Consider the following 13,956-nt stretch of genomic DNA (forward strand, 5'->3'; position numbering starts at 1 on the left):
CACTTTTATCCTACATATGCCAGTAAGGAGAATTATGTACAGTAAGAGGTCTCTAATATGGCTTCTGTTTTTACCTCAGTATCCTTTGCCTGGTTACAGACCACAGAAAAATTGAATGTTGAGGTGCTATGTTTGTGAGTAGATGACCAAGATTCTAGAGTCCACAATGTGAAGACATGAGACATGGAGCTTCCAAGATTCCCATTAGCCCACAGTTCTTTCATTTCCATGCCTATAAATCCACATAAGCTGGCCCCTTTTTAGGTGGGGAGTAGGGACAGGTATTCTTTAAGACAGTATTTAAAAAATGTAAGCTTCACCTATGCATCTAATTTTCTATTGTTTCTTTAACTTACAAAGCACTCAGTAAATCTTTCTAAATTTATCAGTTTAGATAAATTTAAATCTCAGTAAATCTGTCTAAATTTACCACTTTTGCACTGTCAGATTCACAGAAGAAAAGTTAACATGAAACTAGTGTAAACATAATTTTTATTTTTAACAAATTTATTGATGAGAATATTTAGAAACATTTTTTCTTCTGCACACAAAGTCCATGGCTTCTCTAGGCTGGTTAGTAACAGTCGATTACTCCAAAATATCTTTGCCACAATGTAAATGATGTACTTTTGATGGAATTTCCAAAATAGATATCTCATAGATGACTTATGTATAATCTGAATAATATCCTCCTGGTGTATAGAGATGACCTGTATTGAATCAATATCTCCTTTGACAGTTTGGGTATTTTAACATCTCGAAACATAAGTTTTTGATTGAAGGTCTCATCTTATCAGGGTGTCTTGACAATCAATGTCTGATACAGTCCTTGTTTGCTGAAAGCAAACTTACACATGTCTTTTGTGTAAGAAATATTATTCAATAAGCAATACATAGTTCTAGTTAGGCTCTTTATTTAGTTAACTATATTTTATAGAAACTTGCGATATAAATGATTCTCTCACACTTATCGAGTGTCTTTCTTTCGTTGATCTCTGATCCTAATTTTTGAACTCACTTTGGCAATATTTACTTTAATCACAATTGATGCCTTAATTGTGATTATAATCAGTATTAATTTCTTCTACATTCATAGAATTGCATAGAATTTGATTAAGAACTGTCACCTGATTGAGTCTTTTCCAAAGGTGGAGCTAAGTTGGATGATCTAAGAAGAAAAATCTAGGTAGGACCATGAGAACGAGCTAGCTGCTTTTCATAGGGATGCAAATAACAGCACGATGCTATTACAGTTGTTCTGAATTAGTCATACAATTTTGCATCTGGAGAAATGATTTAGAACTAACTATGAAAATTCTCTTCTCACAGTTAGTGTTAGAATATTAACTTCTGTATATTCTGAAACATGTCTTAAAAAAAAAAAAACTCTGAAGGGAGGGAGAGAAAGAGAAGAGAGAGAGACAAAGACAGAGACAGAGTAAAGAGGCAAAATCAGCTCCATATGAGATTTTCTAAGTTTTAAGTATACTAAACACATTTTAAGAGTATCAACCATGTGAAACCAATATTAATGCAGGAACTAAAGATAGTTAAGAAACATCTGTCCTCCTTTGTCCTAGAAAATGATAGTTTTCCTTCAGATTTGTTTATGTTAGAAATTTCTTCTTTTCAGAATATATGTTACTTTGCATAGCATGCTTAGAAATGCTTGTCTCAATTTACTGTTCCCCAGAATTAGGATAAATGAATGGCTTGAGGGATAGATTAGAGCTATCAACTCACAAACTATCACAGCTAAATCAGACTTCGGTATAAAGTAATTGAAGGTGACTACGAGAAAGGACAAATAGTAGGCAAGGAAAAGCAGGAGGAAGGAGATGACAGCTTTCATGGCTCCCATGTGGGCTTCTATGCTGGCATCTCTGAACCCTGTGGCACTGAGTTGCATCTGCCTGGTGTGTCTCCACAGGGAGAGGATCAAGAGGAGAACTGAGATCAGGGACACAGAAAGGGGGACTAGTGTTAATAGGTTGAGACATACCTTGATGGAAACATATTGATGTTTATTTACTCTGCATCTCAAAGTTAAGTTTGTTTTCCCCTTTGTCTTGACACAACGCCTGAAATCATCATTCCAATTCTCAGTGACGGGAAGGCTAATAACCACAGAGAAGACCAAGCACACCAGCAGGATCCTAGGAATCACCCTGTCAATTCTCCATTTCATCCAGAGGAAAAAAGGATGGAAGAAATTAGCTATCTTGAGGAAATAGAAAATACTGAGGCAGGCGGCAAACCAGACATTTAAATGGCTGGTCAGTGTCCAGAAGAAGTCAAGGATTCTCATTTGTTGACCGGTGGAATAGACATCTGGATACAGCACCAATGTACAAGAGTCTAACATTATTAGGCACAATAGACAAATTCTGGATATGGCCAGACTGGTGAGAATTAAATCAACGGAAGCAATCTTCCTGTTCTTCATCCAGTCCATGCAGTTTACCAATCCAATGAATGCATTTCCTAAGATCCCCACTGAAAACTCTCCAGCAGCTATGATCATTAAGGTGTTATCTACTTCATCTGACATCGCAGAACAGAGGAATATCCAATTTGTTTCTATTTGAATTGGTGTAGTTTGATATCTCCACCTACGTCTGAGATTTTGCTGTAATTTTTTTTACCTCTTTTATTGTAGTCTGTCTTATGATGAAGACTGGAATGGTAAATGAAGACTGCAGCTGTCTTCATTAAAACCTAATTAGTCTTGAAAATGTGGTTGGTGATCTCTGGCCTGGTCGCTGTATGTCCGTTTACCTTCCCAGCAAGTTTTGCTTTTCCACATATGGTTGATTTAGGCTGAGCTACAGTTTACTAAGATGTAAATTAGGCCGATTCCCTTTCATGGTGTGCGCTTTCTCAAGCTACATACTGCAAATTTTAGATTCATTAGTCAGTTATGCGTACTAGTAACTCAACAGGCCTGCCAGATTTAGCAAATAAAAATACAGGACACTCAGTTAAATGTAAATTCCAAATAAACAATAAATACTTTTTTAGTATATATCCCAAATGCATGATAAGTACTTCCAGAAAGTATTGAAATTCAAATTTAACTGGGTGTCCTGTATTTTATCTGGAAAACCTAAACCTCAAAGATTTTTTGGCAATTAAAAATGGTCAAAAATTGAAATTTGTAGAGGAATCTTCATTTTACTGAATGATACTATCAATTACTGCTAAAAATCCAAAGTTTTGCTTAACATTGAGAGCTATATATGTTCAGGGAATTTAAAAGGCGAATATATAGATTATGTGGTTCTAAAAAATATTTTAGCTCATTTTATCTTGGATGTTCAGAGTAACAATCAAATGGCATAAGGTTTCTTAAAACAGTGCATTGTCTTATTAGTTAAGTGACATTTAATGGTCACTTAGTTTGTCATGCTATATATAATAAGGTGAAGGAGCCATGATAAAGAAGAGTACTGATTACTTTTAGGTTTTTCCTTTTCATTTAAAATGTTCCCAAAGTCACTTTTATAAACAAGGGTAAAATCCCTTGTTTATAAAAGAGAAAGAGAGTAAAATCCCGTGTTTCATTCTACTCTCTATCCTACTCCAGCCCAAATTGACATTGAGTATTTAGATCTTTAGCTCTTGTAGCTTGTTAGGCAGATGACTGATAATTAAATTTACCTCATTTCTACAGACATACTTGTTTTGAAATAGCTTCTTTAAATTAGAGTTACTGAGAAACACATTACTACATAGTGTTTCCATGGAATAATTCTGGGATATTTATACCTTTCTTGGGAATGCAATTCTTCTCTCATCCTTCTTCAAAGGCCAAACCTTTATTCTTGAGACGTAGCTCTGATGATGGGACAAACTGCCTCATGTAGCATGTTCACAGGTGACCACTTTCCTCTGGAAATGATCCCTGACCCAGGTATATCATTTTCTTTCCTATAGTGTCCTGATAAATAAAGTACTCACAATAACTATGATAATACCCATACCCAAATAAATTTTAGACTAATTTTTTTTGTTTTACAAATAAATATACATTTTGTGCTTACTAGTGTGGTACAGCAGGGAAGTCATGATGCAGCTACTACAGAAAACCATATGAAAATTCCTCATAAAAATAAAATACAACTGTCCTATGATCCAGCAACCTCACTTCTGGGTATACATCCAAAAGATTTAAATCAAGATCTTGAAGAGACAATTTGCACTCTTAAGTTTATTGCAGCATTATTCGCAATAACTAAAATGTGGAAACAATCTAAATTCCATTGACATATGAATAGATAAAGAAAATGTGGTATATACATACACACATACAATAGAATATTATTCAATCTTTAAGAAAAAGCAGGAAATCTTGCAATATGGAAATACGTGTGAGCCTGGAAGACATTATGCTAAATGAAATAGGTTAGTTAGGGACAGACAAATACTGTAAGATTCCTCTTATATGCGGTTTCTAAAACAATCAAACTCATACTGGTAGAAGCAGAGAGTAAAACAGTGGTTGTCTGGGCCTTAAGGGAAGGAGAAGTGGAGAGTCGCTATTCAACAACTATAAGTTACAGTCATGAATAAATTCTAGAGATCTACTGCATAACATCTGCCTAAAAACACTCTACTGTACACTTACAATTTCCTTACTACAATTAAAAAAAAAGCAAATAGAAAAGCATTCTTCTGCAAGAGTGCATTTTGTCAAATGCCTGCTGCTTTGAAGCCCAGCCATCCGTCATTGGAGACATTTGAAACATTAGAGATACAAAGAGCAAAACATCGAAAAAGACTAATGCAGGAAAACCTCCCCAGAAGTACTAATCATATAAAACATTTATTTCATCTACACCTGCAGAAGAATGTAAAGTTTATCCCAGCATTGAATTTACAGGTATTTTATAGAATATAGTATTATATTCCATCACAGGAATATCAATACACCTGTCTTATACAACAAATAGCAACATAAGTAGCTCGCATATTAGAAATATACTTGATGAAGTGTATGTACTTAGACTGTAACTACCAGTATTTTATAGAGTGAATTTACATAATCATATGCAGAAAAATTGATAATCTTTAGGTAATTAGTATCTTAGTTATAATGAAAGAAAATGCATATATTGAAATAGGCCAGAATTTGACACAGAAAATGGTGGGAGCAAAAATGTAGTCCAATCAGAACAGACATGTCCTTAGATGTGCCAGATCAAGTGTTTCAATAACGCTCTAGTGAGGAAGGATTTGATGTTCACAGTAGAAGCACATTTTATTAATGACTCTTTTTTTTTTTGTAATTTACTCTGTATGGACATAGAGTGATGTTTTTAGTAATAGTATGTAATTACTGCATTGTGTATAATAATTTCTTCCCAATTAATTTCTTTTTTAGAGTCCTGAGTGAAAACAACCCCTGCAGCTCTTATTAAGGAAAGAAATTTGAGTGAAGCAGCCTGACTGATATTCGTTACCTCCATCCAGATTGTGAAGAGCACTTAGGAACACCCCTTAAAGGGAGATGTTTGAATGGGTATTACTCCTATCCTGGTACTGACTCAAATGCAAGTTGTTTGAAAGGAAATTTAATTTCAAGGGAATAAATAGGAGATGCCAGAGAAAGGTCAACTAGGAAATATTACCTGGAAGACCATCTAAAGCATCACTCACTTGGGAGGAGAGAGATACAAAACTGAACCAGAGACAAGACAGATGAGAACTAAGTTCATGGTTAATAAGCCAAATGTGAGTGATTCAGCAGAGCCATGAAGGGAGCTCAGTTAAGGGCCAGCAATGAAAGTGTATGATAGAAAAAAGTGAGAAACCAGTTAGTGCAGCTCAGGTGTGCTCTAGTATTGGCCAAAGTCAAATCTTAAAAGAATTTAACTAAGCATTACATGCCTAACATTTGCAGTGAGAAGACAAAAAGAGAAGTGTAGGCCCTGAAATTCTTGGAGGGTAAAGAGTGTGAAGATGAGAATGTCTGGGGATATAAAGGGATATAAATGATGTCTTCATTAGTGTGCTGGTGGGTCTCAACAACACTTAAATATATATACCCAAAATAAATGTAATAACTGGAAAAAATAAGAATGGACCTGTAAGAAAGTTGTATTTTTATCAGAAAATAAGATTTGCTTTTAAAGTTCACTTTTATAGCCAAGGTTTTACATCACACATGCTGTTTTTCCACATCTGAGCATCCTGACACATGCCTGCCTTAACTTGTTATTTCCAATAATTAAAATAAGTGACTGACCTGAGGGCATGAGAATTGCTATAACCTCTCCAAACATCACAGCTAACTTGCTTTCTTTCATATGGTAGCTAAATGTCACTAAAAGAGAAGCCAGGTAGTAAAAAAAAAAAAGGAGGAAGAGAAATGAAGTCACAGTTTTCACGGCTCCCACATGGACCTGTGTGCTGGGGTCTCTACAGCCTATAATATTGAGTTTCATTTGCTTTGTATGTCTCCATAAGACAAAATTAACAGGAAAAAAAAATGAGATTAATGACAGTAAATGGGACAATTGCCAACAGATTAAACATTGAAAACATGCTGAAGTTTTTGTTTGTTTGTTTGTTTTTCTTATTGGGGAAGGGGAACAGGACTTTATTGGGGAACAGTGTGTATTTCCAGGATTTTTTTCCAAGTCAAGTTGTTGTCCTTTCAATCTTAGTTGTGGAGGGCGCAGCTCAGCTCCAGGTCCAGTTGCCATTGATAGTTTCAGGGGGCGCAGCCCACCATCCCTTGCAGGACTCAAGGAGTTAAACCGGCAACCTTGTGGTTGAGAGCACACTGGCCCATGTGGGAATGGAACCGGCAGCCTTCGGAGTTAGGAGCATGGAGCTCCAATCGCCTGAGCCACCGGGCAGGCCCAACATGCTGAATGAAGTATTGAATTTTACTCACATGGAAAAATTCAGTGAAGTTTCTTGTATGTTTTGCAATTTAAAAAATCTGCATTTTTCTGATATCATAATTTGATATCATTTGAGCATAAGGCTGTTCAACAATGAAATCACCAAGCACACCAGCAGGATACAGTGAAGCATCCTGTCAGTTCTCCACTTCAGCCAAAGAAAAAGTGTGTGGTAGAAACTGGCTGTCTTGAGGAAATAGACGACATTGAGGTAGGCGGCAAACCACATGCTTAAGTAGTTGGGGAGTGTCTAAAAGATATTGACTATTTTTAGTTTATCATATTTATAAATATTGGGGTAGAATACCATTGTGAAGCCATTTAGCACCATTACACAGAGCAAACAAATTCTGGAGATAGCTAACCTTAGTCAACTGAAGAAAGCTTTTTCTTCTTAATCCAATCAATCCAATTTACTAGACCAATGTATCCAGTCCCCAAAATTTCTCTCATAGTTTCTCCAGTTATTATGATCATAAAGATGTTATCTTCTCTACTGAGCATGTTGGAAGAGAGAAGACCATGACCTCAAATATCACTGCAGATGAGCTAATCTACAGATAAGCAGTTGGAGCATAATAAATAAATTTTTCAAATCATGGAATAATGTTTTCATTTGTCATTATTTTGACTTTGATGTCATTCCAGAAGTGCCCAGCTCACCTCTAAAATAAGATTGCTTCTATATTCATAAAGAATAAACCAACGGATTGCTTGCTCCAAACAAATTGACTAACTTTGTATCCTGGGCAAATTATAATTATCACTCTTTAGTGAGCGATAACAGAAATGTTTGGTTAAAATTGCTCTTATACAAATTAAAAGAGATCATATTTCATGAATTTGCAATACACTTCACGCTGGTAAGCTCTGCATATTTGGACCAGTCAAATTGAGTTTCAAACAGGGAAACACAAAAAGCAAACAAAAACATGTATTTATTATAAATCAAAATCTGTAAATGAAACATCATTTTCATCACCATCAGTTGTCAATTTCCCACAAGTCAGTTTTCTTAATGGAAATGGATTTTAGTTTTGGAAACAATCAGAGCAGTCAGATTATAGAGAGTTAAAATTCACTCAGTAATTTTTGTTTTCATATAAAATGGTTGATTAAGGAACAATATAATACAAATCTAATTATAAATGGGTTAGTGTTATTAGGCAGGCACATGGCAAACAATTACTAAGAATTTGCTCTCTATGTTTATTAGAAGTGAAAAATGCAAGATAAAGATTTGTTATCTTTAGTTTTATTTAGTATGGGAAATGCTGTCCATGACAATTTACTTTCTGAAATGTCTCTTGGATAATAAACATTTTCAACTAAAATTAAGAAATTCACACTTTAAATTACTCTCGTTACAATTAACTCCTATAAAAAGATTTATGATCTCACATTCTACACTGTAAGTTAAAAAATGTTTTGTTTTTTTACTAAACAATATTTCAAGGGAATAGGACTAATTTTACTATTAAATTTAATTTTTTTGTTTGGGAAATATAACTTAGATGACATTAAATTTGGATCTAGGTACACAAATTACATAAATGAGGGTTCTTCTTCTTAGATTTAAGTAGTTCTACAATGTAAACATCATATGTAGTATTTTCCCTATTTCTTACATGTGTATAATGTGTAGAAGGAAAGCATAAAGTTAATAATTTTCAAAAACCTTGTTATTTGCAAAATATTACCTGAAACAGAAAATAGAATAATGCTAAGGGAAAAATGCATGTCAAAGATTCTTAAGTCTAGAAGGGTAGAGAGAACATTTCAAAGAATGCTTGAGAATTGACTCCTAAAACTGGCATCACCAGCTAGGGTTACCTATGGAACAATTTGACCATTGGAATTCTCAACCTTCTTTCTCAAGTTTCTTCTAATGTACATGTGCCTAACTTTATAACCTAACTGCACAACTGGTCAAACCTTCATTCTTGAGATCACACCTCTTTTCCCACATCATATTTCACCCTAGACAGAATCTCACCAGAGTGTTTCCCCTTTTTCCTGATAAGGATGAACTATTCCAGAAATAGAGGTAATGATAGGGCAGAAAAGAAAACAACTGACTATTGGTTCAGACTAAGTAGGCAATTTTTTTATAGGAAGGGCTAATATGTTTTAAAACCTCATCCCCATAACCAGTTTTCCTGAAATACTCCTATTCATTGAGCAGAAAGTCTTTGCCAGGATATGGCAGAAAGAAGTAGACCCCCTTAGCATTTAGGCAATGATATGAAATCTTAGCATGTGATTCAGATTGTTTTCCTGCAAAGACAAAGAAATGTATGTGGCTCAATGATAACCTTAGATTCAAAATTAAACAAGTAAGAACTGAGAAGGAACACAAAGGAAAATTTAGAATAATTCTAGGTATTATTTCCCATAGCATATAATTTAAAAGTGTATGCAATCAATTGGGAGAAGGGAGAGAGTCTTTTGTTTCCTTTCTCCTTGATTCAGGATTCTCTATAGAACAAAATATTCCTTCTTTTGTAGAAACCTTTCACAATCCTTAGCACCTTCAGAAAAAGCTCCCTCAGTTTGTTCCCCATCATAACGATGAATGAATGAGTGGCTTGATGGATAAATGACAGTTATTATACCACATCATCAAATGTTTTCCCTAAGGAATCACAAACATCACCACAAGTTTTCCCGAAGGAGTCAGTAAGGTGAAGGTTATTAATCCAGTTAAAATGTCCATATTACCCAAAGCAATATACAGATTTAATGCAATCCGCATCAAAATACCAATGGCATTTTTTAAGGAAATACAACAAAAAATCACCAGATTTGTATGGAATCACAAAAGACCTGAAACGCCAAAGCAATTCTAAGAAAAATAACATATTTGGAGGTATCACACTCCATGACTTCATTTTATACTACAAAGTGACGATAATCAAAACAGCATGGTATTGGCAGAAAAACAGACACACAGACCAATGGAATAGAATTGAGAGCTCAGAAACAAACCCACATATATATGGGCAGATAATTTTTGACAAAGGAGCCAAGAATATACAATGGAGAAAAGAAAGCCCCTTTAATAAATGGTGCTGGGAAATTGAAAAGCCACATGCGAAAGAATGAAAATGGACTGCTATATGTCATCATATACCAACATTAACTCAAAATGGACAAAAAAACTAAATATAAGTCCTGAAACAATAAATTGCATAGAAGAAAACACAGGCACTAAACTTATAGACCTTGGGTGCAGAGAGGATTTTACGAATTTGACTTCAAAGGCAAGGGTAGTAAAAGCAAAAATAAATGAATGGGACTATATCAAACTAAACAGCTTAGGTGAAGCAAAAGGAACTGTTAACAAAACGAAGAGGCAACCAAATGAATGGGAGAAGGTATTTGCAAAAACACCTCCAATAAGAAGCTAATATTCAAAATATATAAAGAACTCATACAACTCAACAATAACAACAAAAAACACAAGAAATCCAATTAAAAAAATGGGCAGAGGACCTGAACAGATACTTCTCCCAAGAAGAGATACAAATGGTCAACAGATATATGAAAAGATGCTCAACTTCACTAGCTATTAGGGAAATGCAAAACAAAACTACAATGAGCTACCACCTCACACCTGTTAGAATGGCTATTACCGTGTTTCTCTGAAAATAAGACCTAACCGGACCATCACCTCTTTCGGAGCTGATGCATCTTTTGAACCAAAAATTAATTTTAAGACCCGCTTTTATTTTGGTATAAGACAGGGTCTTATCTAACATAATATAAGACTAAGTCTTATATTAATTTTTGTTCCATAAGACGCATTAGAGCTGATGGTCTGGCTAGGTCTTATTTTCGAGGAAACATGGTATCAACAAGACATGTAATAGCAAACACTGGAGAGGTTGTGGAGAAAAAGGAACCCTCATACACTGCTGGTGGAACCGTAAATTGGGTACAGCCACTATGGAAAAAGTATGGAGGTTCCCCAAAAAAGTAATTTTCCTTAAGAAATGGAGTTACATACGACCTAGCAATCCCTCTTCTGGGTATCTACCCCAAAAATCTGAAAACATTTATCCGTGAAGATATACCAGGTGTCAGGTCAATGTCCACGTGGATGGTATCCTGAGGGTAAGGTGTCTGAGTCTCGGGGAGCCAGAAGAACATGCATGGAGCTGAAGGCAAAGTAGACATACTGTATTCACAGGCCTCCAGGGATACAGCCAGGAGTTTTTACTGCTGTGTACAGCTGGACATTCTCATGTTACAATCTGTAGCTAGGAGCAGCCTCATAACTCACAGCAGCCTGCTTCTCAGCAGCCCACAGCAGCCACCTTTGGGCACGGGCCCCATAGGCCCACTGTTGGTCATAGTCAGCAACACAGTATGTAAAGCACAGCCCAGGGTCTCTGCCGTGTCTCTGCCTTAGCTTCTCTGTCTCTGTGCCAACCTGGTCTCCATGCCAGTCCCCTAACATGGCCGGGCCCTTTATACCCCACAGAGACAAAGGTGGCATACAGCCAAAGGTGCTTCCATAAGAGTACAAACAACATCTTCAGGATGGACAGTGCTTGCAAGACCTTATATCTTCTCGGACTAGCAGGCCCCATCAGTCAATGTCACCAGCTGGCGGAGGGGGCGGGGATGCCTGATTATTCTCTCCACATCAGGGGTGCCACACAAATGTATACACATGACTTGTATTCATCTTTTGTTATCAGTATATATTGAGTACTACAATTTTAATAGTTTTTTCCTTTCTTAAAATGTGTATACATTTTTTTGGCACCTTCTGTATGTACCCCCATGTTCAGTGCAGCATTATTCACGGTGGCCAAGATGTGGAAATAACTGAAGCGTCCTTTGATAGATGATTGGATAAAGAAGATGTGGTTCATATATACAATGGAATATTACTTAGCCATGAGAAAAGATGAAATACTGCCATTTGCAATAACATGGATGGATCTTGAGATTATCATGCTAAGCGAAATAGGTCAGGAAAAGTTGAGACCCAAATGCCTTCACTCATATGTGGGATATAAAACTGAAAGCAACAAACAAACAAGACAAACAAACAAAAACTCATAGACACAGACAACAGTTTAGTGATTACCAGAGGGTAAGGGGGGCAAGGGGTAGTAGAAGAGGGTAGAGGGGGTCAAATATATGGTAATGGAAGGAGAATTGAGTCTGGGTAGTGAACACACAAGGCAATATATAGATGATGTATTATAAAAATGTATACTTGAAACCTATGTAATTTTACTTACCAATGTCACCCCCAATAAATTTAATAAGATTAAAAAGGAAAGAAAGCTGGAGCTTACTACAAGAAGGATTGCATGATACATACTGAAGAGGAACAGAAAGATGATCAATGCCTTTATGGCCCTCATGTGGACCTCTCTGCTGGGGTCTTTGGACCCTGTGGCATGAAGTTTCATCTGCTTCGTGTATGTAAATAGGGAGAAAAGTAACAAGAGAAATGAGATCAGACAAAGAAGGGAACTATAACCCCCAGATTCAAGATAATCTATTGGAAAGCCTTTGGGGTTTTACTCACTTTGTATTCCCAAGTTATGTTTTCTGGAATCCTCATTCAATGAAATACTAATAATTAAGGAGAAGGAAAAGACACCAGAAGGATCCCAAGGATGACCCTGTTAATCTTTAGCTTCAGCCAGAGGAAAACCAAGTGAGATGTATTGGCTATCCTGAGTAAACAAAAGATGCCTGGCAAGAGGTAAACCAGACAACTGAATGATTGCTGAGTGTCCAGAAAACATCCAAAATGTTCACTAGCTCACCATGGGCATATGTATCTGGAGAGAGCTGCATAACAAAGCCATCTAAAGATATTACAAACAACAAACATTATTGGAGATGGGTAAGCTGACCAGAATGATGTCAATCAAGGAGATCTCTCTCCTTTGGAGCCAGCCAGTGCAGATAACCAATGAATCCATTTCCCCAAGTTCCTGTAGTCAATTCACCTGCAATCAAGATCTATGTATTGCCTCCATTGTGCTTGGCATATCAGCAGAGAGTTCTGATTTTAGATATCGCTAATGATGAATTGACTTTCAGTTGACCAGTGGAGAATGGTATATGTGTCTGCCACTTAGGTCATGCTACAGTTGTCTTTATCTGATTATCTTCTTTTTCAGCTGTTATCCAGGTCAAGAAGACATTTCTGCTCTGAGTTACAACTGCCTAAAGACTTCACTGATTGAAGCCAGTAATTTCTTTGTGAGGAGTGATGATTGAAAGGCTCTAGGATGCAAATAGGAATGGATCTGATTTCTTAGATTTGCACATCTTTCTCATTTTAAGCTTGGCATATTTTGGATTCATCAGTATAAACTGTTGACCAGAAACTTCTAGAAGGAATCAATTACTTGGAAAATACATCTAAAATTTAATTTGGAAATGTGGCACTTTTTACCATTTCTAATAACTTGCAAAGTATCCCAAAATTGTGGTCCATTTTGTACAAATTCAGATTTTGAAGCTTACAAACAACTGTGAATTTAGTGCAGACACCTGACACTAATAATTGCAGCCCCAGAATAACGTATTCACTTCATTAATTAGGATCGCTCAAGTAGGGTAACAGTGCTTTTCAATTTTCTTGAACAGACAACTATTAGACTTCTAGCTTTCACCCTGTAATGTGGAGAACTGAGCACTGAGGATACTCTTGTTGTGCCCCTGGTTATTCAGTTTGATCTCAGAATTTGTATTTGTATTTAAACTATTATAGTTAAAATATGAGTATCATCTTCTTTATAATACATATAATGGATACCATTTCAAAGACAAAACATATTAGATCAAATTTTTATTATTTGTATACTTATTTTTTGGTTTCATGATTTAAAGCACATAACATCTAAATTCATAAAGTAATAAACCAACTATATTGGTACTCACTTGCATTGACTTTAATATTTTACCAACTTAACATATAAGCTGGAGGCTTTCAGGTTTTGCTTTAACTGGAGGAGCTGCCCTGTCTGAGGGGAAGAACTTGAGGTGTGATGACCAACATAATTTG

At 35.9% G+C, this 13,956-nt stretch overlaps 3 protein-coding genes across 3 annotated transcripts; all 3 read right to left on the reverse strand.

The window, feature by feature from the left end:
• Positions 1-1,612: 1,612 nt before the first annotated feature.
• On the reverse strand, positions 1,613-2,551 carry LOC109454263 (taste receptor type 2 member 7-like). Its single transcript, XM_019744712.3, has one exon. The coding sequence runs from the start codon at positions 2,549-2,551 to the stop codon at positions 1,613-1,615; it is 939 nt and encodes a 312-aa protein (XP_019600271.3).
• A 3,604-nt stretch (positions 2,552-6,155) lies between these two features.
• TAS2R8 (taste 2 receptor member 8) lies at positions 6,156-7,415 on the reverse strand. The gene is given in 5 exon segments (XM_019744710.3): positions 6,156-6,507; positions 6,509-6,547; positions 6,876-6,942; positions 6,945-7,280; positions 7,283-7,415. Coding segments are annotated over 5 exon segments (927 nt in total).
• A 1,964-nt stretch (positions 7,416-9,379) lies between these two features.
• On the reverse strand, positions 9,380-12,934 carry TAS2R9 (taste 2 receptor member 9). Its single transcript, XM_088789948.1, is given in 8 exon segments — positions 9,380-9,498; positions 11,855-11,864; positions 12,170-12,399; positions 12,402-12,635; positions 12,638-12,775; positions 12,778-12,854; positions 12,856-12,907; positions 12,910-12,934. Coding segments are annotated over 8 exon segments (885 nt in total).
• Positions 12,935-13,956: the final 1,022 nt, after the last annotated feature.

The sequence above is a fragment of the Rhinolophus sinicus genome, chromosome 1, assembly GCF_057876585.1.
Source record: "Rhinolophus sinicus isolate RSI-liver-muscle chromosome 1, RSI-T2T, whole genome shotgun sequence".
NCBI classification, from domain to species: domain Eukaryota; kingdom Metazoa; phylum Chordata; class Mammalia; order Chiroptera; family Rhinolophidae; genus Rhinolophus; species Rhinolophus sinicus.